This window comes from Histoplasma capsulatum (assembly GCF_000150115.1).
Source record: "Histoplasma capsulatum G186AR genomic scaffold supercont2.5, whole genome shotgun sequence".
NCBI classification, from domain to species: domain Eukaryota; kingdom Fungi; phylum Ascomycota; class Eurotiomycetes; order Onygenales; family Ajellomycetaceae; genus Histoplasma; species Histoplasma capsulatum.
In genome coordinates this window covers 838,931-866,392 of record NW_025544805.1, presented here as the reverse complement: position 1 = coordinate 866,392, position 27,462 = coordinate 838,931, and the positions used below count along the sequence as shown (strand labels likewise).

Below are 27,462 nucleotides of genomic sequence, written 5' to 3'. Positions count from 1 at the left end.
AAACAGGCACTCCTTAATATTTCTCAATGTTTCTTCCCCCTTTCTCCCAAATACTAAGAAACACGAAAGACCTCCTCCGGAGCATGATGACAATCGGATAAGCCCGCCGCCGGTCGCTCACTCTTCACTAATATCGCGGAGTCTGGCCGCGTCATCGATGATCGCTCAATCCCCGCTGGGTTTTGGCTCGTGGAGTCATTGCTGCACTGCGATCGGCATTGGCTGCTGCATGCAGCCGGGCGGTGTGGGAACTTGGGTGTTGGGCGTTTGATGTCGGACTTGCTCTCACATTATTATTTGACTGCTCAGCCGGTGTGGTGTGGCTGTGGTCTGTGGCCTGTGGCCTTGGATGATTATCCTGGGGCTCTATCTCAGCTCCCTCGTATGTATCTCACACATCTGGATGTCGTTGCCAGCTTCCATTGTGGTGATTGCCCAGCACTGATTGGCCTGAGCAAGTTATGCTTACTTTAAACGCTCCCTCCATCACTTGGCAGCTGATTGGATGGTGACTCGTTAAAGGGCTGAGTTTAAAAAAAACCAACTACAAACGGCTTTTCGTAATGCATTCCAAATCCAGAACCCAATTCAACACAGACAACCCAACTTGCATACCTTGTCAATCTTAGCCCTCCTTCAATTCTGTAGGGTGCTGATGCAAAGTACCAAGGATTGCTATGGATGCATAGAACAGCTTCACTTGCATTAACATTAAATTCCGGTATCAACTAACTATTACTATTACTGTGATTGTGATTGTTAAGCAGAGTTAGCATGGATGAAATAACTTCTCTCCCTTGTAGTTTCAACGTGTTTGTCTGGGAGGCCTTAATTTCCATTTATTCCCCTTCCTTTCTCGTGTGCCATTTTTACCAGGTCCCCCTTTGGTACAGTGATTTAAAAGCAAAACGCTGCAGGATAAGATGAAAGATAGAAAACGCTGCTTTCTCCTTTCACTTTTTTGTTTTATCGTTCGCTCATAGAGATGGAAAGGAAAGAGGAAAGAAATTGGAGGCTATGCATTGCAACAACAGTCCGCCAAATCCCAGCCCCCTATCCTGAAGACAAGATTTCATCCCTCATCAACATTTGGTGATGTAAAGGCCAATTCTAGGGGTAGTAACCTTCAATTAGTCCATCGCTTTTCACATACACAAAAAGCACTACCACGAAATATGACAAACTTTGCTGGAAAGAGGGAAACGTTGCTAAGATGAAAATCAAGGAAGCAAAAGGAGGAAGAAACTCACGGCGGCTCATTATAGTCCTGAAAGTAATCCAACTCCGTCGAACCCGCATTATCCAAGCGAAATGCAATCGCCTGGCCCGCGGGACACTCGAAGCTGGTCACGTTATATTTCCGCCCGGGAACCAGAGTCGCGATCTGCAGCTCCTCCTGTACAGCCGGTGCATTTGCATACGACGTAACAAGTGTCGCGGGCGCCTCGAGACGGCTAAACTTCACCAACCCATCGCCGCTGAAACGGTAGTTGCGTTCGGGGAAAAGGAACCAGAGGCTGCAGGTCAGCGTTTGGTTGATGTTGATGGCGCTGGGGATATCGAAGTTGAAGATAGAGGAGACTGTTGGCGTGATTTTGCCGTTGTAGGAGGTGCCGCGTGCAACGTCTGGAGCCTCGGAGTCGATAGGGATGATCAAGTGGGGGAATTCGAAGCCTTTGGCCAGTTCGCTAGGGCAGGATTTGGTGTTGTTCACCTGGCCGGCAACGCTGAGGATGAGGAGGAAGAAGGCGAAGATGGGCTTCATGATGGAGGTTCGGGGGTAGATTGGCGGTTTCTTGTCTTGAGGATATATGAACGAAGAGAAGCAAACGTGGTTCACCTGTGCGTAGTTCGACGACACTGCTTGGTGGCAACTGACGATGAAAAGGGGTGAGTGGGGAGGTTTATATATTTACGGATTTGGGTTTGTGCGTGAGTGAATGCAAAGGGAAGGTTGCCTGGACAGCCAATTCACTGAAAGGGGCTGGGGTCTGAGGCGAAGACGAGGTTGTTGCGCCGGAAGGAGGTTTGCTGACAGACGCCAACGACATACAGACAGATAGAACAGGGAGATATTACTTGACTCTCAGCACTGATTTCGACGCAGGTAGAAAAAGCAGAAACGTATTTGCCGAGGGAGAGAGGATGGTGTGTCTGTCTGTTTGATATGAAAAAACGCTCCAGCACAAAAGCTTTCATACTCTGCATAGAAGTTGCTTGCTTCATAGGGCCTGACAACTGGTAACTTGATACCTTTTGAACATAAGCACATATATCAATGGCATATCTATAACTGAAGCAGAAGCTGGGCTACTAGTCTGTCAACAAGCCCAGTCCGCGAGCCAGTGATGGAGACCATCGGCCGCCAAATAGAAGAACATCCGTTCATACACTGCATACGAAATCTCTCATCCACAATATCCAACTATGGCTGAGAGCAGCGGGGTATCAATTCTCGTGTCTGCATAGTAGTCGGGAGCGTGTAGAGCGCTCAAGCTCCAACGCATCACAAACTTAGGGCCACCATCAACAGCCAAGCAAACACATAAGTAGATGTGACATGACACCCATCTCGGAGGGGTCACTTGGAAAACAGGCTCCTGCCGCCGCAATGAAGGATAAGGATGATGCCGTGAAGTGATGACATGACAAGAAAAGAGAAAAGAAAAGCCATGGTTGCAGCATTGCATCCAGTTAAGGAGATGCGATTTGGCAATGTTGAAAATTGTTCAGAAATCTGAGCAGATAGATAATTCATGATTTGACAACCATGATATTGTTTTCATCTGATTTATGTTATTTAAATATCATTACGAACAAAAATGATATCGCTATCGCTTGATGACAACTGGAAGATTTGGATCATTGTTGAAGGAAGTGACTGATGTGTCAGCAAGCAGGGTCTGGCCCTGGCATGTTTGCAGCTTCAACACCCCAAGGCATCAGGACATGCAGTCGAGAATTGCTCACATATCTTTCCCGGCATTTATACGAGCTGCATCTACACTTGGTAGGAGCCTTCGCCTCGTGGAATGAGTTATCCATGGGCCCAGACCCCTCGGGCGACTGAAAAGCCACCACTCTTGGTGGCGACGGCTTCCCCACCTTTGCATTTATCAAAGGATATTAATCCTACGTGCTTGCTGACAATTGAAAACCCGATTGGAGCAAAGTAGTGGAATCTTCGTGGATACATATATACATAAGTTGATCTTTCTTCTTTTCCGTGGACTATACCACAGGATAAAATAAAGTGTGATCACCCCTCAATCGCTATTCAGTATCAAGCTCAACATGGATCTCATGATATGTTCGATGTGCGGTGCCCAACACGACACACGATCAGCCAAGTCGTGCAAGGTATGCGATGATCCGCGACAATATATCCCTCCAGAAGGGTAAGATTCATTCTTACAAGCATTGTTGAAACCTTTCACAGTATCTTCCTTTATGCGCCCCTCCCATACAGCTAGCTACACGCTATCCGGGAGATCACAAGAAAGAAAGCATAAACAACAATAAACAATCAAATCACATAACTGACACAATAGCTATTTCCTGCCCCTCCCTGGCTGTGAATGCAGGCAATCATGGACAACACTCCGCGAGCTGCAACAGTCCAAAAAATATCACAACCAGTTCCGCATGAACAAAAATCACTCCGGCCTCATCAGCATCTACACCGTGCCGCAGGTAGCCATTGGCCAGCGTGCCATTCTCTGCTGCACATCCGCCGGCAACGTGCTCTGGGATTGCGTCACATACATCGACGATGAGACCGTCCGCCGCATCAACGATCTTGGCGGCATCAGAGCAATCGTCATCTCGCATCCCCACTTCTACTCTACCTCCGTCCATTGGGCGGAGGCATTTGACTGCCCCGTCTACATATCCGCTGAGGACCAAGAGTGGCTGATGCGACGGGCTCCGGTAACGAAAACAATCTCTGCTGCGCAAAGCAAAGACGGCCCGAAGAGGTTTACTGGGATCGGTTTGTGGGAAGGCAAAGAGCTGAATCTTCTAGGTGGACAGGTGGTGGCTGTAAAAGTAGGCGGTCATTTCCCTGGAAGCTCTGTGCTGTTGTGGAAGGAGACGAAGAAGCTGCTTGTGGCGGATAGTGTCATGGTGGTACCCAGCGGAGTGTACCATGTTGACCGACTCCCGGGCACCACGTCTTTCACATTCATGTGGTCGTATCCGAATTTTGTGAGTTTTCCATTTCTATATGTGTTTTGTTTATATTCCCTGAAATTTTCCCTTACCAGCTGTGGGAGCGGAATCCTGCTTCATTTTGTTCCCCCCCCTTCTCTGCACGATCATGGCATGCACAGACAATCTACAATCACGCTCTCAGCCCCTGATGATGGAACTGGGGACTTTATTCTAATTCTTGTTCCTTTTGTCCCCGCCTGCGAACAGATCCCACTTCCTCCAGACGACGTATATGGGATCTGGAAAGCGATCGCAGACCTCGACTTCGACGACACGCATGGAGCCTTTTGGGAACGCGATACGATCGGTCAGAGCAAAAAACGGCTTCTGGAAAGTGCCCAGATCTACGTAAAGTCCGCGGGATACGCAGATCATGCGATTCATCAGGTGAAGGTCGAGGGGTAGCTGGGTGGTCTAACATGCTCTGGCTTGTTGATGTTGTCCTATGTGCTGTTCTTGTGCTGTAAATACATATATATATACTATGTCGATGTTGTTTGGGGTAGTAATGAGCACATAATACGGGGGTATTTTTGAGTATATATATGGATGGTACAGACTGGTGGTTATCTGGTCAGATGAAATAGTAATTTCAAGAGTTATCGTATTTTCTTGCGACGCAAATAAAATGAATTCGCTAGGTATTCTATCGTGGAATGGTGAGATACAGAAAGTAGCGAGGGGAAAAAAGGGAAAAAAGGGAAACAATAGAGAGATCAACCATGACGGACGATACGTATATATGGTACAGACTAACGAGAGAACATCCACAGGTGGTAGCCACCGGTTGTTTCCCCGATTGGGTGGGAACGAAGTTATTTTGCAATAGACACCACAGTTTAGATAGCTCCACCAGTAAGCTCCTCAGCGATCTTCTTCACTCTCTTCTCCCCAAGACTCCAAATGGTAGCGTCAGCTTTTCCAGCATGCACCAGGGACTCGACAGTTGATGGAATGCCCAAGTTCCAGATATTCTCTCCAACATCCTCATCGTTGGTCCATGCAGGATTCTCGCCATCGGGGAACACCCGCTCAATCTCCGCCTTCAATTGCTCCTCGTTGGTGATGAAAGTCCGGGCGTTCATGTACAGAGAGTGGAGATGGTCTGATCTCTGTTGTTTCTTGCTTAGTTGCTTCGCAGCGTGCTTCTTGCGGGAGGTCTTGAGGCGTTGCCCCGCTGTGGGATCGGGGAGGATAGACATCTTGCTCGGTTTCATAACTTCGGGAGTCGATTGTTGCATCAGCCGATCATCTTCTCGTGGGCCCTGGACGAGGATCTGCTCCCGTTGGGCTATTTTCGCGCTGCTGCGTTTCGCTCTGAGCTCGTCACTTTTCTGCTTGCGTGCGTACAGCTCGGCTAGACCCTCACGCAAGTTTTTGCGGCGGATGGCAGCCATCCGCCTCTTCCATTCCACGTGGTCGAACTGAGGATCTCCAGGGTGGAGTTTTGGCTCTTTACTTAAGGGCTCGGGAGTAGCAGCCTCAGCGTAGGATTGCGTCGGCTTGTCTGGTCGTCGGGCCGGGAATAGCTCACGGGGCACAGGGAGAATACCCTTTACCGGCTGCTTACGAGGATGGAAAGGTTGTATCGGATGAGGAATGTCGATGAAATTCGGCGACTCGGGCCTGACCAGTGGATATGGGGTTGAACTGAAGGCCCGGACCTGTACTTTAGCACTTCTGCAAGCGCGGCAGAGAGACATTGCCGACTTCGAGGGGGTGGCCATGGCTGGCAATTGGCAATCAAGGGAGTGCGAAATACCGTTTATCCCACCTTCCGTCGGACAATCATGCAAGAAGATGGGGATAGAGGCTTGCTTTGGGAGGTTCCAATGGTGTGTGGTATCTCTGTCGCGCAAATGACAAGATTTGATTCGGAAGTGATTTTTGGATGGTCTGTGCACGCCAGAGGTCTTGGCACACGCTCCGGCAACGAAAAAGAGAAAAATTCCTCGAGAATTAATTTCTGCCATTGACATTCTCACTGGCCAACAAATATTTACAGCCAACCACCCAGAAGTACCCAGATACCCTAGGCTGACGACTGGCAGTTAGCCTTTTTTTTTTTTCATATCCTTCTTCACTATGGGTACAGCTAAGAAGGAAGCTGCTCGCAGAGAGCGGCAGGGCAAGTCAGGAGATGGAATGGGCAATGTAAAGACCAAGGGTGAAAACTTCTACAGGTAAACAGCTACCGTATCTTCTGCCTGTGGAATGTGATATGCATGTGCTAATGCCAATATAGAAGTGCTAAGAAGGTCAAGACCCTTAATATGTTCAAGGATGGCAAAGCGCAAAGAAATGCCCGCGGTGAAATCACAAAAGCTGCGTCCTATCAATCCCGCGAAATACCGAACGCTAGGATAGAACCCAACAGAAAATGGTTTGGAAATACGAGAGTTATCTCACAAGAGGCCCTGAGCTCATTTCGAGAAGCAGTTGCTGAACGTGCTTCTGATCCTTATCAAGTTCTGCTCAAAACAAATAAGCTGCCAATGAGTTTGATCCGCGATGGATCAAATACTAATGGACTTAAGGAGCACAAGGCTAAGATTGCTGTTGAGTCAGCACCATTCAGCGACACATTCGGACCCAGGTCACAGAGAAAGCGTGTCAAACTCAGCGTTGGGACGCTCGAAGATCTCGCTGACGAGTCAGTCAGGATGCACAACACCTACTTGGAGCGGTTGGATCAGGCGAGATTATTGAGCGGTAAATCAGGTGAAACTGCTGAAAATGACAATGTAGTTCATGATGGGCAACTCACGACTGCAAGAGAGCCTGTTTTCTCTAAAGGTCAGAGTAAGCGGATCTGGAACGAACTGTACAAGGTCATCGACTCGTCCGATGTTGTCATACACGTGCTTGATGCGCGAGATCCGGAGGGCACACGATGCAGGAGTATTGAAAAGCACATCCGTGAGGAAGCACCACACAAGCACCTGATTTTTGTTCTGAACAAGTGCGATTTGGTACCAACCGGCGTTGCTGTAAGTTACAAAATCACAGCACTTCTCCTTCATCTTTCATGATCGCGTAACATGCCATTGCTAAGTCAAGGCTTCTTCCCGTGCATATTTTCTTGCCACCAATCTATGGAAGTAATTTGTCTGTTACAGCTCTGGTAGATGAATTCTTGCCCGCCGCCTTGGTTTCATTCTGAAATTAGGGCTGACAAGCGATCGTTTTGAGAGCTCTGTCGTATAGGGTTTGCTGTGTTTTGTTTGAGTTGAGTTCTGCTTCCACTTCATTTTGTGGCATAACAGCAGTACTCTTAGTAACATCTCACACATTCATTTTTACATAAATTGCTTCATTGTGATAAGTTTGTTCTTTTGTTGAGGATCGATAGCTAATTAATGATTGCAGGCTGCTTGGGTCCGTGCATTATCAAAAGATCATCCCACTCTGGCCTTCCACGCTTCCATCAACAACTCATTTGGCAAAGGCTCTTTAATCCAGCTTCTACGCCAATTTTCATCTTTACATTCGGACCGTAAACAAATATCGGTAGGATTCATTGGATATCCCAACACGGGAAAATCATCCATCATCAATACCCTTCGAAAGAAGAAGGTCTGCACCGTTGCTCCCATTCCCGGAGAAACAAAAGTATGGCAGTACATCACATTGATGAAGAGAATCTATCTAATTGACTGCCCCGGTGTTGTTCCACCGAGCAACAATGATACCGAAGAAGACATCCTCCTACGAGGCGTGGTGCGCGTGGAGAATGTTGAAAATCCGGAACAATATATCCCTGGCGTTCTCAAACGTGTTCAACCACGCCATATCGAACGGACGTATGGGATTAAGATTTCTAATGATGCGATCGATTTCTTGAGTATCCTCGCCAGAAAGGGAGGCAGACTACTCAGAGGTGGCGAACCTGATCTCGATGGAGTAGCCAAGATGGTCATTAATGACTTCCTTCGTGGAAAAATCCCGTGGTATACGCCACCACCCCATTCGAACGATGCAAACGTGGACGAAAAGATTGAAGGGCGTGAGGGACGCCTTGGTGAGATGGGCCGCAAACGGAAGCGTGATGATTCCGAAGTTGCGCCTTCAACAGGCCCATCTGGTGATACGGAGCCGGAGTCGAACGAATCTAACGTGGACAATGAAGAGTTCGAAGGATTTAGCGAAAGTGATGAGGATTCAGCTAGCGAAGGAGATAATACCACTGAAAGCGGTGCTGCCAAAATGATAGAGAGCGAGTAAGCGCACCAACTATATATCATTCTCCATCGCGAAAACGAGGTACGCTGCCAGAAGCGTCAGATACCTTTTAACAAGGCGCCTGGAATTTTGTGACGTCAACCAGTCCGCAAAAGTCGCCTTGTGTCCCAAATCGAGTCCCACTATTCAATAACATGCACGGCGCCTCTCACCAGGCAAATGACATCTACCACAAATTCGCGATTCGGGTGCTAGGATATTGCTGTGCCGTCCACCAAACAACAAACCGCTTAAGGATATAGACCATTGGGCATAGAATCAAAGTTGATCCATAGGCTGATGGAGGAAGACCTATCTCTGTCAGATTACTTAATTACCCCATGTATTCCTAGCTATTCTACGTAGGATTCGCCATAGACCACGTGGGAAATACGGCCTCGTATTGTATGAGAATAGCGATTTAGAAGAATATCCATGATATTGAAGTAACCTCCTGGCTAATTCAAATGGAAGGGTCTCCTGCATTCTGATCAGTGATCAGACATGATTGATACATATTCCGAGCGAGATATTTTGCCCTAATCCTGTGGTTGATTCCAATTAGAGGCAAAAATCGTGCATCTTGTTGACCAAATCCGCCTGCGTGCTTCCCATAATAGAATTCTGCAGCGAACAAAACTTGTTGATGAGCCTATAATCTTATATGCAAACTGCGTGTAGCCAAGGTCACTGAATCTCCTTATTGAGAATACACAACATCATAGATATTGCTATCTGAGCCATGATAATTCATTACCTGCATATAGACAAACATTGGAGCTCGTTGGTTGGGTCACGTGAACGCGACTTCCCACAGTTCCAAGGTTGAAGCTGTTCGTTGGAGCTGTAGGTATCAATAAACACTTCACTGGATGGATGCAGAGAAGATGCAACCGAGGCCAAAATTGGCACTCTTTATATAAAAAAATGCAATTAACTTCTTCTTTTTGCTCTCGACAGTTTAAAGGTCGACAGCCTCCCTCATATAATGGCTGACGCTAACACACAACGAACCATGTCCATTGTCCCTTACGGGACGACTCGCGACGTTGTTTTGTAAGGAAGAGCTACATCTCTCATTAGAAGCTCTGAAGGACATCGTTCCCTAAGGAAACACTTCTATAATACTAGCCGCTCTACTAACTGACATATCTTTCAGACGGCACGATGATTCGGTTGTGGTTTTCGATCATGCTTCACGGTCCCTCGTCCTCCGCCGCGCACCTCCCGACGCCGACGTAGAGCTAGCGGACTGTCCTTATTGTCATCGCCCAATGCGGGATTCATCCCAGGAAGCTACTCGAGATTCCAAACTTGGAACAAATTCTGTAGCTCAGCCAGGATTCGTGAACCCCGACTACTTTCGCATGCTGAGTTCTAGCATGCACAGTCCCTCTGGCTCAACACGCCCACCCTCTCCTCGACGACGATTAGTTCAGCCAGCACAGCCGGAGCCTTTGGCTTCTGAAGCTGAAAGTGGAGCTGCACCCCCATTTGCCAATAAAATATCGTCCGCTGCCTTCAGTCCGAATTATTTTAAGCGATTTTTTGTCGAGGAGCGAGAACTTGGAAGAGGCGGGAAGGGGGTAGTTTTGCTGGTTAAACATGTTCTGGATGGGGTTTCGTTGGGATACTATGCTTGTAAACGTGTCCCAGTTGGAGACGATCATGAGTGGCTGAAAAAGGTTTTGATTGAGGTACAATTACTTCAGCATCTTTCGCACCAGAATTTGGTCTCGTACCGACATGTATGGTTGGAGGACGCAAAGCTGAGCAATTTCGGGCCTAGCATTCCTTGTGCTTTTATACTTCAACAGTACTGCAATTCCGGAGATCTCCATGAGTACATATGCGGCCCGAGACAACCTACTGCCACAACCCAGCAATTAAAAGAGCGGATCCGTCGAAGATCAAAAGGCCAGCCAGAGCCTCCTTCTAGCACAGGAGGGTTCCGAAAGCTCCAGTTTGATGAAATATATTCCCTTTTCAAAGACATAACTTCAGGTCTACTTTTCCTACATAATAATGGTTTTATCCACCGTGATCTCAAGCCTAGCAACTGCCTTCTCCATGACACAGGACAAGAGCTAAGAGCCCTTGTGAGCGACTTTGGCGAAGTACAGTATGAGCACGCTGTCAGGAATTCTACTGGAAATACAGGAACTATTTCATACTGTGCACCTGAGGTTCTACGCCGCCTGGACCCCGAAGGACCGTTTGGGAATTTTACATTCAAGTCTGACATATTTTCTCTTGGCATGATCCTCTATTTCCTCTGCTTTGCACAATTGCCATACCGTAACGCGGACATTATCGATGAAGATAAGGAAGATCTTGACATACTGCGTGCTGAGATAAGCCAGTGGTCCGGCTTCGATGACGCCCGGCGGATGAGACAAGACTTGCCTGAGAAACTATATTCATTTCTAAAAAGGCTCCTATCCGTTGACCCGGACAAACGACCTACTGCAGAAGAAGTCCTTAAGGGAATCCAGGCTGGTGTTGCAGGTGCTAATACTGAAGGTCGTCGCTTCCACAGTCACAGAAACAATGGAACATCGACTGCTGACATTCGTTCAGGCCTCCGCGTTCTTCCTGTGGATACTCCTTCCAACCCATCCTCGACTCCTCGCAGCCCTAGGAGCCCCAATAGGAACGTATCCACAAATGCAACAGGATTTCCAGGTGGTGTTCCTGTACTCCAACCCTCCTCCTTTCAGTCAGATGCTACAGAATCATCTGCTCATGAGACTGGCTTGCCAAGGGAACGGCACCGATCCCATAGCGCGGATCATGATCTAGTTCTTCGGGCGACAGCTTTATCTTCAACCCCCCGTGCCAGCCAGCCACAACAACGTCAACCCAATAACAACCGCATTAACAGCGATAATACAAGCCGCACGCGTGTCTCGGATCACCTCCTCCTTCCACCTCCCAGTCGACCAAACCGACCCTCAATTTTCACATCCGCCACTATCTATCGCTCCATAGAAAAGATCATCAGCTTCTCCCTACTTATCGTTAAGGTCCTGTCCATCACACAACCATGCTCACCGCTGGCGGTTAACCCTTGGATCTTATACCCGCTTCTTTGCCTGGCTGCACTGGATTTTGCTGTCGGGCGCCCCTTGGTGCATGCTGCTGCGTTTGTTTTTCATGTTGTTATTGTGATTTGGGCTGTAAGGTCAGACGAGTTATGTATGTGGATGCCAGAGACATCTACTGTTCATGGGATATAATATATATCATTAAAAGGAAGCAAGTGAACGTGGATTGGGGCGAGAGAGGCAGTGATGATCATGTGGAATTGAATGTTTTGCATTTGACGACGGTGGTTAAGTAATGAATCTGTTTATTATTGAATCTATTGATGAGGACAGGGCGAAGATTAGGAATAGCCTTTGTACATACATATATACCCAAACCTTTCCGATTTTTAATCCAGTAGTGGAAATTACACAGTTTGAGGGTGCCAGGTGATATTCCATTCTTCACCTTATATTAGTACATTCTCTACGAGTACACCGCCCCTGTCGCGAGGAGTATTTCAAAAAAAGCATCTCCAGCCGATAAATCGCAGCACATCTACATAAATAATATAACGTAGAATCTACAAGTAAAAATGTAGTGGGTGAAACGAAACCGCCAGGTAGATCCCATAGAGCCCTCGTCCGACCTATTTTCGTTTACCCTTCATCCCTTCCCTTCGCCATGGGGCAAGAAAGGGAGAGGAGGGGGGAATAAGCGAAAAATCTGGCAGATCTATAAAAGAAGGGGGGACGCAGTCAGAGAGTCCACTTTTTTGTAATTCATTTGATCTTGGAAACTTTAAACGTCTTTTATGTGGTCTGAATTGGTAGGGATGTTTGTATTCTGAAAGTCTTGAATACTGCAAATCAGATCAGGTTGGGAAAAAAGAGAGCGTCATTCGTGTTTGAAATGAGTCTTTCTTTCCCACGACGTTTCCGTGTTGAGGAGGGTCGCTAGTTTTCTTTTTTTCTTTTTCTCTTTCTTTTCTTTTCTTTTCTTTTCTTTTCTTTTCTTTTCTTTTTTTTGAGGAGCTGTTGGGGAGGCTTAAAGCTTCACTGGCTCCAAAACTCTCGGAATATGGGCATGTAGGTTACCATAGACAAAAAAACAAATAGAAATGGTAGGGTTAAGCATGTTTATTTCATTTTACTTCATTTTGGTGGCCATACACGTGCATCAATCGTAAGTAAATTTATAACTACTTACTTCATCCGCGCCGCCAAAAACCGACTGAGTTTCTTGACTGGCTGTCCATCCTCCTCTAGAGGAATAGTCCCATTGGATTCCTCGTCCTCACGCAAGAACCCACCTTCTTGATGAATCTTGCGGTTCCGAAGTTTGTAAAATTCGGTTGCGATTTCTCGTTTATGCAGGCTTTCATCTAATTCATCTAGATCAGGTGGCGTTGCGTTTTCGTAGGATACAGTACGTTCGACTAGTTCATCCGCCAATGTCTTGAGTGGTTGGTCTGGATTAGAGATTGGCTGAGAAAAGGGCTTGGGCTGTGAGGGCTTTGCTGGAAATAGTGGGACTGGTGGGGTATCGATGGAGGGAGCTGACGAGCGAACTGCGGGTGCTGGCAATGTGGGTGTAGACACGAGATTAATTGGTTCGGAGGTTTGCCTTGCACTCTTGAACCGGGACATTTTCTTTGAGGTTGTAGTGTCTTTGGTGTCGCATATTTTCTCTGCTTGCGCTCGTTCCACAATAGCGTCTTGGATAACAGGGACAGACAGTGACTCTATACGGTGCTCCTTAGCTCGTGCTGGAGGTATAGGAGAATTTGGCTGTGGTGCAATGTCAAGCGCGTCCGCAAAGGCAACTTTTTTCTTCTGCTTTGGGGCTTCACTGTCGGCGTCATTAGGAATGTTCTCCCGAGGAATAGGCGAATCAAGCTCCTTTCTGACATCCGGTGGAAGGACACTCGTATCAGGTCCAACATTTTCCAAACTCCGCGCATTTAATTTTTTCTCTAATTCCATCATCTGGCGACGATAGTCATCATCGATCATCCTCCGCGTAGACCGACCATATTCATCTTCTTCCTCATCATCCTCATCACTAACCACGTAGTCTTCGTCTTCAATAGAGAATTCACTTCCTGATTCGTCTAGCTCCAGCTCGGCAACAACAGCACCAACCTCCTCAAGGCCATACTGTAACATTTCTCTTCTCAAGGCCGCATCTTCTGGGGATTCATCTATACAGATGTTGGTAGACTCATCGCCATCACCATAACTAATTTCGGGAGCTGAAGAGCGGTTATTATCCATGACCCCAACAGGGGGAGAATTGGTGCTCAAACGCGTAGCAGACTCTGTAGTAGCTCCAATTGAAGGAGTAGTCTGGGCAACTGTTGTTGTGGTATCTAATTTTGTGTTTGAAACAATTCCAGCAGATGGTAGCTCGCCAATCCGTGGTGAAATATCAGGCGGGTTAGCGGAGTCTTTCTGACGTGAAAATTCATTTCTGCTCTCTTCGGCGAGCGGTGCTGTATCGTCAGATTTCTCCCTCGGAAGGTCCATGCCTGCTTTCTTTAAAGCTTCCAGGATTCCGGGTGCAGCCTGGTCAGGAGTAGTTGTAGAACTCGAAATGACGCGGTCATCGTCATCAAGTTCTTCAACAATATCGGTAATAGGTAGCCCGTCCTCGTCGACTGCGCCAGGGTGTTGAACTGTGAGGATGGCATCGAGTTTCCTTTCAGCAGCTGAGATGCGCTTCTCCAACACTCCAATATTTTGCTGAACATAGTCCATCCGTCTTGATATAGCATCCACCACCTGCTGCTTTGTTCTCGTCACCCTCTGTTTCACGCCTAGTAATACCTCAATCTCGTGTTCGTTGACGAGGGATCCGCCAAATCCTCGTCCAATCCTGAGGAAATCTTCATTTTTGCTGTTTCCTTCCAGTGCCGAGATATCGTTCTTCAACTCATCGTACTCCGCATCCCACATTCGCCAATTGTATAGGGATTTTCTAAGCTCCAGGATGCTCTCCTCGAGTTGCAGCCGCTGGCGCTCAAGACCGGCGAGGTTATCTGTTGGTTGTGCCATGGCAAATAGAGGATTCAGCGCCTCTATCCAGCCAAAGGAGTAGTATAGTAACGCTGAGATATCTGTCCATCGGTATTGTACAGATGTGTGATGTGTGATGTTGGAGTGGAAGAAAATCACGGCGGAAGCTGCCAGGCTAACTTAATTCCTATTGGTGGCACCGGGTCTGACCTCATCATCAAAAATCATTAGTTAACAGCCAGGGACTCAAATCATAAACAACCCGACACAAAACACACCTGGTAGCTGGGATCCCTACCTACCAAACCCCAAAAACACCTCAAACTTGCCTCCTGGATCTCGTCATTCACCTACAGCATGTCGTTCCAGTCTAATGGCAGACGGAACCGCGGTGAAGAAGATGGTGAGCCCCTCCACCAGCACTTGCGCAGCCTCAACCTACAGGCACGTCCAGCCAGAGCTAACATGTCTGAGCATGCAACCGATCCAGAGGTCTGTCCTGTGTGCAAGTCATCACGGTACCTCAATCCAGATATGCGTTTCCTTATAAACCCGGAATGCTACCATAAAATGTGCGAGTCATGCGTGGATCGCATCTTCTCGTCAGGTCCAGCCCCATGTCCAGTTGCCGGATGCAATAAAACGCTTAGGAAGAACCGGTTTCGGAAACAAACCTTTGAGGATATTGGCGTAGAGAGGGAGGTCGATGTAAGGAAAAGGGTCATGCAGATGTATGTTAAGGTCGTCTAATTCTGGGGATTCCCCCGCTCGTCTATTTGCATTAACTTACAGAAGTTTCTGGCAGATTGAACCGCCGCGAGGATGAATTTGACAACAAGCTAGCCTACGACAACTTTCTTGAACAGCGCGAGGATATAATAACTAACCTGGTCTCCGGCATCGACGTCGCAAAAACGGAAGCCCAACTCTCCCAATACGCCGCAGCGAACTCAAAATCTATCCGCCGCAACCAAGCGCTCGAATCCCAAGAATCCGCCGCTTTCCTGCAACATCAGTCCCTCGAACAAGAGCAAATACGATTACGCCGTGAAGCAGCACGGCAGGACTACGACAACGAAAGACGTGCCATCCTCTCCGGACGAGAAGACGTTCTCAACCGCCTGGCAACAGGCACCGTGGAAGATGCAGAAGCCATCGCAAAAGAGGGCAGGCAGGGCATGCTCAAGAAGTCCTCGGCCCGGCGCAGCGAAGAGGAGCGCCTCAAACGAAAACAAGGAGCTCTCCTAGCCGAATCTAAACGTGCCCAGGCTCTAGCAGACGCAGCCGACAAGGGCATCGCGCCGGCCTTTGATTCAGACCTCGTCAAGGGCTTGCGGAAGATCAAGACGCCCGAGCCGGAAAAGCCATACGACCCTTTTGGTGGGATCAGGCTCGACGGCCGCGATTATTATCAGCTTCAAGACAATTACCCGTCTACGTATCTTGATCCAATCAAGGATAATTCCCAGATGCTTGCAGGCGGGTATGACTTGAGGGAGTACTATGCGCGTACATTGCTGGAAGCATTTGCTGGTCTGGGATGTTTCATCGATGAAGAAATTGCCGCGAGAAATGCTTCGGCGAACCCGTCGCCGACGGGACTTGCGGCGTCAGCTGCGGCGAGTACGCCTATTCCAGTTGACGAGGAAATGTTATGACCACGTCTTTGTTCATTCGGGTTACTGTTTCCATTTCCTAGCCAAACTTTGTCATCCTTGTATATCGCATACCGGACCTTGGCTCTCTCGTCTCTCTCTTCTCTTTTTTCAACCGAGCATCATTATCATACCATAGCGCCGGAGTTTATGGAAGTTCGTTTGATTTGGGCTTTATGGGAAAATGGGATTGGTTAAATAACTAGGTTTTGCTTTTTACGCTCGTGGAATAATCATGCACTGGATGCAACTCAGATACAACTAGTAGTAGTTGGGAAGGGGGTTCCTTTCCAGCTGTGGTTTCTATGCTTTGCAATAATTTAGCATTGCCATGTATTAAATAGCCTACGACGAAAATCTTCAGCACTAAAAGCCTCAAGTATATGGAATAATCAAAAAGAACCGTAAAGGAACATAGAAGCGTTGAAAAATGGCTGGAAAAATATCAACATTTTAAATCTAAAAACAAGCAAGCAATGTCAAAAACTATATAATAAACTGGAATAGACAATACAATACGCCCCTGAAATCCCACACAAGTCGCACCTGGATGCAATTAAATGAAAAAGGAGCACACTGTCAAAAAAGTGCGCAATAGGGAAGACAAAAATGGAGACTGACGGCAACGTATAGTAGCCTCAAAAAGACGGAAGGGAATTGTCACTTCTTCCAACCCCAAACCAAGAGATTGTGCATATGCGACCAAGAAATAGAATGACGAACCATTCTCACCAGCTCTAGAAACCTTCACCACCGGCTAAACGATGAGCAAAACCGCTAGGAACGGCCACAACCGATCAAACTTTGACCAAATAGATAACGGAATTGCTGTTCAAACACGAGAACTCAAGCGGACATTCACTCAATCTAACAATCAAGTTAGTCAAAACGCGAGTTCGATCACGTAAGAAGAAGCCCCTGGAATATAAAACACCCAAAAAAGACACCAATTCCTAGGCACGGGGACATCCACCAAGTTGGTTTTTTAAAAAAATAAAAAGCAACAGGTCAGTCTGAAACCCAATGCCAGAAGGAAAGATGCAAAAGGAGAAGATTATACAGTTGGGATCAGTTTGTAATGGTAGTGGCGGTGGTAGCGTTGGCATATATAATTCCTAATTGGCGCTTGTAACGGGCGAGAAATGAAGACACTGAAACAGACAACTCAAGAAGAAGTTAATGAAAAACTGGCCAGGTGGTGAAAAGCTCCTCCAAAATGCAAAAGCAAGAAACGCACAACACGCTCGGCGGGTATATGATCACGAGAGCTCTTTTTGGTAATGGATACGTTAGGAAGAAGACTTCCCGGCTTTTCTGGAGAAACTCCGTCCGGTCACATCACCAGTGCTCTCAAACCCTTCCCACGGAAGTTCGTCATAATCACTATCGCCCTCACTGTCATGAGCTCTCGTGGCGTCTTTATCCTTGGGATCGTTTCTCCCAAGACGGTCGGTATAATCACTAGCGCCTTTTCCCGTGACCCGGCCAAGGCCAATAGACTGCAATGTAACATCCACTTCATCTTGCGTCATCTCGTGGCTATTTTCCTTCTGGCCCTCTAGAACATCATAGAGAGCATAAATCTGATCAGACTTCATATCGATTTCCCTTAAAATAGCCTCAATTGTATGGAGTATGGACTTTCGTTGCTTCTTGCCAAGCGACGCATCATGTTTGTTCAATGCTGTCTGTTGAAGAGCAAGTCGCATTTTCAGATGTGCCAGCTCGTCTTCTAACAATTTTAGAACGGCAGCAAGAGCCACAGCTGGTGGCTGTGACGGACGGAGGGTAGGCTCTTCGTTATATGGCGATGGATCTGGCATGCGATCGGAGACAGGGATGGGTTTAGAGACCTTAATGGAGTCATGTCCTTCACCACTATGATCATGGGTGGAATTCTTGTTCATGACACTTTTGCAAACTGAGCAGTTCTTCCCATCATGCTGCGCGACATCATCCAAAACACGCTGGGCAGCTTCTGACAACTTGAGTGGTTCTCCAGGTTTAGCGGTAACACCATGCATCGTAATATCAGGGAGAATGAACGCTGATGTCATTTCCTCTGTCCTTTTCTGTCGGCGTCTGGTGTCAATGCGCTGCGACAAATCTCTGGTGGTATTCGCAGCCGCCCCTTGCTCCGTGATGTCAACACCAGGCACTTCAACTGTCACCGTGCGCCCGTCTCTAGATACAGCATTCTTCAGTAATGACTTCAGTGGTGCGCTTTGCTTAAAGTTCCCAGACGTTCTGAGCGTGAGATTGCTAATTTTGCTTTGTTCAGTAAAGTCACGGTTGAGGCGGTTATTACGGGCAACCCTTTCCTCCTCCAGTGTTTTGCGAAGTTGGGCTATCTCATTGGCCTGTATTATTCATTATCGTTAGTGGGACTTCATTGAGATTTAGAACCGGGGAAGCCTACGTCAATGAAGCTAAGAAATGTTAAATCGTTGGCTGGTCCATTGCGGTAACGGAAACCTCTTGTTTCCGTCCCCATTTCTCCCTCCGACAGCTCGATATCTTCGGAATATTCAATAATAGGTTTCTTGGTACGCTGTTTGCTGGTGTTGGGAAGCTTCTTTTCGGTGGTATTTGCTCGTGTCTTCGTATGTCTAGTGTGCTGCTGCACACTAAGATGGGACAAGTCGAGAGAGAATAGCTCGTCATATTCAGTCTGCTTCTGTTGTCGGGTATGAATGTTATGTGAGTTTTGCCTTTGTGCATCAACAGCATTTTTGCGGACTGAAGCATCAGCGTCCAGACTTTCAACAGCTCGAGCTGGCCTTGTTCGATTAGTTTCCGTTGTTTCGATCTGGTCTCTGGTGGCGATGCCTCGACCAATTGTCTTGGAATCGTGAGTCTGCTTATGTTGTTTGCCATACGTTGCTTCGGGGTACTCAGTCAGCGATTCAAGTTGAATCTTCAGTTCATCGTTCTCCTGTCCCAACACGTCGTTTTCCAACTTCAGTTCCTGCAAATTGAGATAAGCCACGCCTAATTGGGTCCGGGCTGAGTCGCGTTCTTGTATCAAGTGCTGAATTCTAGTCTCGTGGCTGGAAATTTTGCGGGTAAAGATATCTAACCGATTCTGAAGTGCCGAATTGGCTGCTTCCAATCCTAGATAGACCGAGTTATAAGTCAGGTTGTTACGCTTGCGCGCAGATCAATATATATATGTACTCACTACTCCTTTGAACAGAATGGTTGCCATTTCTTCTTCCATCATTAATATCTTCATCACCGCCATACATTCTCAAGTTTTTATCTTGCTTCTGCCAGCGAGTGTTTTCACTCTTCAATATCATATTCTCTTCTTCAATTTCTTCAAGTCTACGTTCCATATCGGATTTGTCCATCTGGAGGGCTTCAAGTTTTTCCTGAAGCAATTTCAAGGAAATAAAAATGGCCTTTTCGTCATCCGGAACGGGGATAGAGTCAAGAGGGAAATGTTCATGGCGCTGGCGATGAGCAGTTCCTACAGCGGGAGGTGAAGTGAAGCGTGTCGTTCGCGATCGTCCCTTTGGCGTTCCATCTTCATAAATCCCGGAGACGAGATCAGAGAGATTCGGTATATCAGGAAGAGCAAAGGACTGGTGAGTAAGATTGTCCGCAGTGGCATTATTTTCGGCGGTCTTCGCAACCGGTTGTCTTCTAAGCTCTCCACGATCTACGTCTGCATCATGATGCTTGAGATAAGGTTTGCCAGCTGCTTTGTTGACGGCATCCACGACTTTAGCACCTTGTCGCATGCTGCCGAAACGAGTATTTCTCGTAGTAGATGTGATATTTGCCGGTCGTTCATCGCTAACGTATGACCCATCGTACGCTTCACTGGCTTTCGCGTGCATTTCGGACAGAGTACGCCGCTGGCTCCCGCTTTTATTCCTTGCGTCTTGAGGGACGTTATTATTTTTCAAAGCGAGACTGGCGCGTCGTATCTGGGCATCCTTGCGAAGGCTATCTCTCGCTGACAATCCCCTATTTGGGATTGAGCGCAGAGCAGCCCTGTGGGGAGAATTGCTAAAACGATCTCCCCTAACCACTGGTGATGCAGAGTATCGACTGTCGTCAACGCTCATGACCGAATCCCTCGAGTCATCTAACCGTTGCAAGGGTTTCTTGCCTCCCCGTCCCATTTCTATAGAGATATCATCTTCCTCCTCTGAGCTGGATGCGTCGGAGAAGTCTGGAAAAGCCCGGTGAAGAGCTGACGTGTCGATGGCGAAGTCTGGTTCTGCTTCCGGATCTGTCTGCACGTCGCGTGGCTTTGCACGATTTGGTAGGCGCTGGCGGTGGCTATTGTCTAGCTGTCTCGTTGATACGAGAGCTTCATGATCTGGATCGAAATCAGACGTCGTCAGGTCTCGCGATGCGTGGCTATCCGCCATAACATCAGAGGTATTTGTGTGGTCGACTGGCGACATGAAGCCGATATTGCAAATTATACGCGAGAAATTCTGAATAGTGGCAACCGTCAATCATCGTATTTAGAATAAGGCCATTCAGAAAGGGGGCAAAAACAAAATGAGCATATTCCACATCGTTGGTGGAGGGGTTTCTCTAAGTACCTTTTTGTACAAGAGATTATTGTCGCGTCGGGGTGGTTTGTTATCGCGACAGCAAACAGATCAACTCAAAGTGAATACAGACATGAAACTGATAAAAGAGGCAAAACAATAACTCCGTTAAAAGAAAGCTCCTGCAATGTTAGTAACGGCCCAATGGTGCGGACGGGTCTGGGTATCGTGGGCGTTGAGAGTCGATGTTGCTTCATGCCGTTTTGGGTGGTTTGTTTACATTTCCACTGCTGGGAGCTGTGCAAAACGCTAGGATTATTCGGGACTAGCGCCCACCGTCACCGCAACTTAGTTCATGTTGTTTTGGTTTTCATCCATCTATGCTGCCCTCTCATGGGTTTAACAACCTCAATAAACACCTGAAGAAGCCGAGAGGGACAATAGCAGAGATTCCCAGGCAAGCTGGTAGTTTACGTTCCATACCAATTTCGTGCGGGAAGAACTGCTCAGTGGCCGTGCATCGTTCGAAACGTTGGATGCGCGGAAACAGAATATGGAAGTTTGGCTCGATTCGCCTCATAATGGAACAAAAACCACCATATCAAAACACCAAGAGGACCATCCTTATTACAAGTCAGAACTGGCCTTCCCTCTGAGCTCGGAACGAACAAACGTGGACTTTCTGCAGCCGCAACCGGATATCACCAGTGGCGAGGAATCAGATGAGACGTGGCCGGTGCAATGAGATAAAAGCTGGTGGAAGGAGGTGGGAAGGACTGTCTATGACACGGCGACAGTCAACTCCCAGAAGTCTGGTCTCTTCATAGTCAACAAGGAATTACATGCCCCGTTCATGGGAGACACTGGGAAAAGAAAGTATCTTAACTACAATTTAGCTCATTTGTGTGAAAGAATCACGGTTATTATGTCTGGAATATAACGTTACTCCAGCCAATATCGGGGTCGCTAAATAGCTGATTCCTTTTACGGAATCCACCAAAAATTTTCTACAAATCTTGGAAGACATCTTGATCCGATATTTTTCCCTTCGACAATAAATTTAATGTCAACCCCATTTCCACCCATTAGAAATTATGCCCATTATGTTGAATTGCTGCTGGCTCGGGCTTTCGGCAATTTTTGTGTGATCGGCCTCAACATTAGAGTTGCCGAAAACCTCTCGGTTGCTAAGCCGTATAAAGCCGATCCTCCTCTATTCGTGAAGTCCGAGGTTCAAACTCCAACTCGCTTTTATTTTTGCATCTTTAAACTCAAACGCCTAGTTCTCTTATGTATGCCAATCCGCTCTCTATCTAGATTCTACAGAAACAGACTCCTGGCCCGCTATGCAAAACCACTCCAGGCCTCTAACGTGCCCCAAGTAAAATCATACGACCCCCCCCCACCCCCAAATCATGACCTCCCTATCCACTCTCCCAGTACTCTGGCCCCGAGTAGCTACATCCTACCCCCCGGGCCTCATCGAAGTCTCCGTCATAATCCTCTGCCAAATCCTCGGCTTCTGGATCCCCTGTGCCCTCTACCTCAGCATTGACCTAGCCTTCCCCGCCTTCTCCCGCAAGCACAAACTCCAATCCGCCCGCCGCCAACCAAGCTGGTCTGTCATAGCTCACTGCTTCCAGCGCGTCCTCACCGTGAACCTATTCACCGTCTCCCTGCACCTCGCCTTCGCCTACGCCACACGCTTCCAATACTCCGCCTTCACCATCACCCCCACCTACCCCATCCCGCGCGAACTCGTCACCGATTTTACCTACGCTCTCCTCCTGCGCGAGCTGGTCTACTACACCACCCACCGCGCCCTGCACCATCCGAAACTCTACACGCGCTTCCACAAGCAGCACCACAGCTTCACCGCGCCCGTGGCCCTGGCCGCGCAATATGCCCACCCGCTCGAGCACGTGCTGGCTAACATGATGCCCATCGTGCTCCCGCTGGCCTTGCGCCGCGTGCATATCTTGTCGTTCGCGTTGTTCTTGGTGTCGATGCTGGCGGAGACATCAAGCGTGCACAGCGGGTACGACTTTGCCGGAGCGCGTATGCATGATTTGCATCACGAGAAGTTTCGGGTCAATTACGGGGCGCTGGGATTGTTGGATTGGGTCTTTGGGACGGATGTGGTGGGCTGGGATCGGAAGCAGGTGAAGGAGAGTTGATTATCTATCACTGAAGTTATTTCCTTGGAGTGAGTAAGATATGGGGATAAGTTATGTGATGATATTGCCTTTTTCTTGTTTTGTCGGATGTTTGTATACAGTTTTTTTCATGTATATGTTTCTAATTCATGCGAGATATGTAGACGACATAGGTAGCAAAATACTCTGCTCTCTGTAGCGGCTACCGTGAGTGTTGAGAATGCAGTAAATGGATGAAGTGACATATTCATAAAACGCATTGTAGGGTAATTCGAAACCCTGAATTGAGAGTGACACACCCATTGGGACTTAGTGGCCCTCCTATATTCGAGGCCATGAAAATATGGGGATAACTTATATATACCATATATATACCATCCTCACTCAGGCGGGCCAAAAGAAGAACGGAAATCTCCAACTCCAAATAACGACACGCTTTTACTGAGTGTAAATGATCCACTAGATATATACCATGTATTCATCCACTCAAGTCAAAATCAAACAGATATATTATAGCCTCCCCCACCTGTGAGACGGGACCTCGAATCCAAGTGGTTCACTCCCACATTTCGTTCATATACTGTTATCAGGGGCTCGGGTCTGGAGCGGCGGGGCACGAAATCCAATATTGCACTCCAGGCCTCAGGCCCTCAAGCCGTCTCCGACAGCGCTTCCCGCCCCGCCGCTCATTGCAGAAGACTTCCCCTTCGCCACCCTCACCGTCGCCAGCCCCGTCAAGAACGTTAGCTTTCTCGCCACAGCACAGCAACTCAAAGCCCCACGCCGGAATTACGAATTCCAACTCCTCCAGCGTCGAAGCCATCTGCCTCACCAGCTTGTCCACGGGCGCCAGCCAGGCTTCCTCCCGGCTCAAGCCCTCCTCGATATCGACTGATTTGCGCGGGAGATCGTTCACGCGGAGCCGGAGAATTTTCATTGGGGGCAGGCAGACGAACGGTGCTAGGAGCTTTTGATATGCCTCTCGTGTCACGCTGTCGCTGGAGTAATGTGGATAACACTTTGGTATATTTACCTCGATGCACGAGACAGATTGGAAGCGCTTGTGTAAGGGTCTAGATGTAAAGAAGGAGGCGTCGACGTCTCTGCCGAAATTGAATGTGTTTCGGTGTATAGGAGGGGAATGCATTCGGAATATCTGCAGTGCAAGGAACAGTTGGGGTTTTTAGGAGGCACGCCGGTCAGAAACTATTGCACGATTTCCCCCTCTTTGATGATACATTGATTGGACGCAAGACGCAACGCCCAAGAGGGGGGGAAGGAGGAGCGTAACTCACATCCTTCTGCAAGTTCTTAAAATCGCCAAACATAGACTATCCTGTGATCCATGGCCACATTGACAATTTACTCTAGCGTTCTCGTAATACCCTGTGAGAACTGTATCCCAGAACTTCCGTTCCCACCTCACACCTGTCTGCCGACAGGCTTTGAGAACTTTGTATTCGCGGTAATCTAATGAATGTTTATTTTAGCAACGGTAAACAGTAAAACGATCTCATCTATACGATGACGGAGGTAGGCAATGGGAATTATTAAAATGGAAATGAGCAAAAAGAATAAAAAAGCCGTGACATTCTCGTTGCATAGAATCGAGGTCATAGAGAGATGACATACTAAGAAGATTCATATGCAGCACTCGATTACACAACAGAGCTTCGAATATCAAAAATCGGATTTCAGGAGGGAAGACCGTATATAGTGTACAGCTAGATTGCGGGTCTGTGTATGCCCACGGGTCGGAGAAGGGCGATTCGACCCAGTCCGGGAGCGGATGGGTGATTCCGCGACGTCGGCATGTGGAGAGACGAGGTCGTCGCGGTGGCGACTTATCGGACCGATTGTGACAGTAGACAGAGGAGTTCAGGGGAGCATCGGGCGGGAATGTGTAGTATGGATTCGGCATTGTGGATGGTTTTAAGGTTTTGTCACCACTCCCTGCGCAGCGCCAACAAGTCAAAGCTGCCGGAGAGAGTTTGGGGCTGTGATAGAGTTTTTGTCATGAGAGAAATTACTGCAATTGGATCTTATGCTGGCATGATATCAGGTCCACGCTGGGATGGAGTGCTGATCAGCAGTAGTGCGTCACAAACACTTGGTTTTAATAATAGCAGCGAGAGATAAGTGCAGCGGTGTGGAGAGCTCTTCGATGCGGTGATATAAATAGCGCCAATATCAGGCTAGTCAAGGAAAAGGGGTAATTTACGTAATCAGTGGCAGGGGTGGGATTGTTGCTAGATGATTGATAGTCGCCGATTACAGAACTTGGCAGGTACATAAATCAGAATAGAAAAGATGAAAAATGAAAAATGAAAAAAGGACTCAAATGGAAAATAAATATAAACGTGGGGAATATGGGAACGCCCCTCAAAAGCCGGAACCAAAAGCAATTTCCATATGCAGAGTACCAGATCTAATTCAACAGGAGTATATACACGTAGTGTAGCAAATCCCCAAACACCTTAACTCGAAACACCATGCTTTATTCATAATAATAATTGCCAGAACTTTCAGGAAGGGAATGACGTAGGAGCAGTAACAGGTGCGTGGGTGGGGAGGAAAAGCCGGCACTTGGTAGCCGGACGAGAAGCGGAGAGAAAGCACTGGGGGAGAATACACATATTGATATATATATATATATATGTTTGTGTGCGTGTGTGTGTGTGAGCATGGGGAGTGTTGCCTTAAATAAAGTTCGAAAATGGTAACAGCCTAGGACCATAAAGGTTATGCAACTATAATCAATGAGAAAATAAGATAAGCTGAAATTCGACAGCAACCGTGGGCGCATTTAATATAGGGCTGGACTGTGGATGGCGAGGATATACAATCGTTAGAAGTCCTTTAGTCTTGCGATAATGGATATAAATAATAGCTATCATTATAGCTAAAGCCTGGGGGCCAGAGCAAAAGGATGTCGCAGATCAAAAGAATGATATGGATAGTCGGGGCATGGGAAGACAAATCACAGTGTCTCTTGCCTAGCCATGTGAACGGGATGGCAGGGGAGACACTGGCGTGACCGGGGCACTATGTCCTGGGGTTGGGATTTCTATTTCGATGCTCGGAAGTGCTCTAACGGGAGGAAATCGGGGTTCTAACCCTCTTTCAAAAGTTGGGCTCCGATATGCTGGAGCATCACCCCAGTCCAACTGATCGTAGTGTGGCGGTTGATGGATATTCGAGTCCCCAATATCAGCCTCAGCCAGAGTGATGGATCCTCTAGGGGTATCGTTGTCCGATTGGCTAGTCGCATTCGAAAAAAAAGACGAGCCCGATGTTGCGCGCGGACGCGATCCGGATAAGCTGGATAAGGAGGAATTGCCATCAAGGAGCGGTCGAGAATCCGATTCTTGGGAGCTTGCACGTAATCGGGTGCCATCATGTCGAACGTGGCCCACTTCCGCATATGCAACGCTCGTAACTCGCTTCTCCCTTCCACGGGACTGGTGTTCAGCAATCAGTGCCGCTGCGCTTGGAGCGGCACTACTCTGGCTGGCATTTCGGTGTCGCGCTCGACTCTCACGCCGTAGCTCCTCTAATCGCTCCCAATCGCCGCGTTCTCGAGCATCTCGCCGTTCTTGCCTTCGTCGCTCCCGCTCCGCGATTTCTTGTCTTCGCGCCAGCCGAATTTGGTACAATGATTCCATCTGCTCCTCCCTCCGCGACTCTTCCTCTTCTGCTGTTTCAGGAAACTCGACTACAACATCCATACCAGCTCGCTCACCTTCCCTCCCAATGACTTGCTCAGTTGGTTTCGGGACTGGAGAGTATGTGGGCAACGTCATAACTGATCGAATAGAGGTGTTACGATCCACCCCGTCGTCACTGGCTCCCCTGTAAGACGTATTCTGTGATCGGTCGGCACGAGCCTGTTGAGTAGCTGGGACGGCATCCGGGACCTGGCCATATGCTGTCTTCGGCAACCAATTTCGCCATTTGTTCTTGAGGTATTCCGTAGGGATGTATCTGGGCTCCGCGTTGCTGTAACGGAGGGCTCGGAGAAAGTAGAAGATACAGAGCACGACGATTATAAAAGCGAGGAGGGCGATGGCAACCTGAAGGGAAATTGTCAGCCAAACGGGTAACGACTTCCACGAACTAACAGAACTGAAAAATCTCACAATTATGGGGATCTTTGCCGAGGAGTTATCCTTTGTGTTACTATTGTTGGAGCGCCTTTCGAGATAGTTGCTATGGCGTTGAAGCGTAGGGAGAAACATGGTGATAAAAAATATCGGCCTGGCTGGTTCAAACGCAGGAATCTATCTCTTCACAGCAAGAACATGGCACGACCAGAACAAGTCAAAACAGATAAGAGAGGAAAGGAGGAGATGTCAGCGAGGTCGTTCCCAGGACGATGGAAAATTGACAATCAAAACTTCTTCATGTGGACAGGCTGGATCGGCAGCGACGAGGTCCCCTAGCCGCTAGTGGCTGAGGCTGACTGAACTGGAAGGTGAGCGAGCCGCGTAAGGAACAATCCTTGGTGTATAAGCCAGAGGCATGGAGGAGGGTTATAAGGTTACTGAAGGGACAAGGAAAGGAAAGGATAAAACACCAGAGAGAGCGAACGATAGGAGCGGAAACAGTGAAACACCAAAAAACATCGTCGATCCGGTTGGTTGGGAGCTGAAGAACTGTG

The 27,462-nt window shown here is 47.9% G+C and overlaps 12 protein-coding genes across 12 annotated transcripts; 6 read left to right on the top strand and 6 right to left on the bottom strand.

Moving 5' to 3' along the window:
• Positions 1–1,072: 1,072 nt before the first annotated feature.
• On the bottom strand, positions 1,073–1,765 carry HCBG_04244 (uncharacterized protein; the record flags this gene model as incomplete). Its single annotated transcript, XM_045431293.1, has 2 exons — positions 1,073–1,124; positions 1,251–1,765. The coding sequence occupies 2 exons, from the start codon at positions 1,763–1,765 to the stop codon at positions 1,073–1,075; spliced, it is 567 nt and encodes a 188-aa protein (XP_045287846.1).
• A 1,200-nt stretch (positions 1,766–2,965) lies between these two features.
• HCBG_04243 (metallo-beta-lactamase) lies at positions 2,966–4,617 on the top strand (the record flags this gene model as incomplete). The annotated part of the gene is made up of 2 exons (XM_045431292.1): positions 2,966–3,398; positions 3,585–4,617. The coding sequence occupies 2 exons, from the start codon at positions 3,295–3,297 to the stop codon at positions 4,615–4,617; spliced, it is 1,137 nt and encodes a 378-aa protein (XP_045287845.1).
• A 434-nt stretch (positions 4,618–5,051) lies between these two features.
• Positions 5,052–5,939, bottom strand: HCBG_04242 (uncharacterized protein; the record flags this gene model as incomplete). Its single annotated transcript, XM_045431291.1, has 1 exon — positions 5,052–5,939. The coding sequence occupies one exon, from the start codon at positions 5,937–5,939 to the stop codon at positions 5,052–5,054; it is 888 nt and encodes a 295-aa protein (XP_045287844.1).
• Positions 5,940–6,297: 358 nt separating this feature from the next.
• HCBG_04241 (nucleolar GTP-binding protein) lies at positions 6,298–8,436 on the top strand (the record flags this gene model as incomplete). Its single annotated transcript, XM_045431290.1, has 3 exons — positions 6,298–6,395; positions 6,458–7,202; positions 7,582–8,436. The coding sequence occupies 3 exons, from the start codon at positions 6,298–6,300 to the stop codon at positions 8,434–8,436; spliced, it is 1,698 nt and encodes a 565-aa protein (XP_045287843.1).
• Positions 8,437–9,448: 1,012 nt separating this feature from the next.
• On the top strand, positions 9,449–11,913 carry HCBG_04240 (protein kinase; the record flags this gene model as incomplete). The annotated part of the gene is made up of 3 exons (XM_045431289.1): positions 9,449–9,489; positions 9,593–11,612; positions 11,896–11,913. 3 exons carry the CDS (start codon positions 9,449–9,451, stop codon positions 11,911–11,913), a joined length of 2,079 nt encoding a protein of 692 aa, XP_045287842.1.
• Positions 11,914–12,583: 670 nt separating this feature from the next.
• Positions 12,584–14,574, bottom strand: HCBG_04239 (uncharacterized protein; the record flags this gene model as incomplete). The annotated part of the gene is made up of 1 exon (XM_045431288.1): positions 12,584–14,574. One exon carries the CDS (start codon positions 14,514–14,516, stop codon positions 12,666–12,668), a length of 1,851 nt encoding a protein of 616 aa, XP_045287841.1.
• Positions 14,575–14,739: 165 nt separating this feature from the next.
• On the top strand, positions 14,740–16,593 carry HCBG_04238 (CDK-activating kinase assembly factor MAT1; the record flags this gene model as incomplete). Its single annotated transcript, XM_045431287.1, has 3 exons — positions 14,740–14,880; positions 14,968–15,208; positions 15,283–16,593. 3 exons carry the CDS (start codon positions 14,835–14,837, stop codon positions 16,133–16,135), a joined length of 1,140 nt encoding a protein of 379 aa, XP_045287840.1.
• Positions 16,594–17,389: 796 nt separating this feature from the next.
• HCBG_04237 (uncharacterized protein) lies at positions 17,390–20,553 on the bottom strand (the record flags this gene model as incomplete). The annotated part of the gene is made up of 3 exons (XM_045431286.1): positions 17,390–18,492; positions 18,552–19,246; positions 19,314–20,553. 3 exons carry the CDS (start codon positions 20,551–20,553, stop codon positions 17,422–17,424), a joined length of 3,006 nt encoding a protein of 1,001 aa, XP_045287839.1.
• A 280-nt stretch (positions 20,554–20,833) lies between these two features.
• HCBG_04236 (uncharacterized protein) lies at positions 20,834–21,391 on the top strand (the record flags this gene model as incomplete). The annotated part of the gene is made up of 2 exons (XM_045431285.1): positions 20,834–20,916; positions 21,157–21,391. The coding sequence occupies 2 exons, from the start codon at positions 20,834–20,836 to the stop codon at positions 21,389–21,391; spliced, it is 318 nt and encodes a 105-aa protein (XP_045287838.1).
• A 670-nt stretch (positions 21,392–22,061) lies between these two features.
• Positions 22,062–23,020, top strand: HCBG_04235 (sterol desaturase; the record flags this gene model as incomplete). The annotated part of the gene is made up of 2 exons (XM_045431284.1): positions 22,062–22,808; positions 22,976–23,020. The coding sequence occupies 2 exons, from the start codon at positions 22,062–22,064 to the stop codon at positions 23,018–23,020; spliced, it is 792 nt and encodes a 263-aa protein (XP_045287837.1).
• Positions 23,021–23,388: 368 nt separating this feature from the next.
• On the bottom strand, positions 23,389–24,723 carry HCBG_04234 (uncharacterized protein; the record flags this gene model as incomplete). The annotated part of the gene is made up of 3 exons (XM_045431283.1): positions 23,389–23,958; positions 24,169–24,272; positions 24,435–24,723. 3 exons carry the CDS (start codon positions 24,721–24,723, stop codon positions 23,389–23,391), a joined length of 963 nt encoding a protein of 320 aa, XP_045287836.1.
• A 1,075-nt stretch (positions 24,724–25,798) lies between these two features.
• Positions 25,799–27,040, bottom strand: HCBG_04233 (uncharacterized protein; the record flags this gene model as incomplete). The annotated part of the gene is made up of 1 exon (XM_045431282.1): positions 25,799–27,040. The coding sequence occupies one exon, from the start codon at positions 27,038–27,040 to the stop codon at positions 25,799–25,801; it is 1,242 nt and encodes a 413-aa protein (XP_045287835.1).
• Positions 27,041–27,462: the final 422 nt, after the last annotated feature.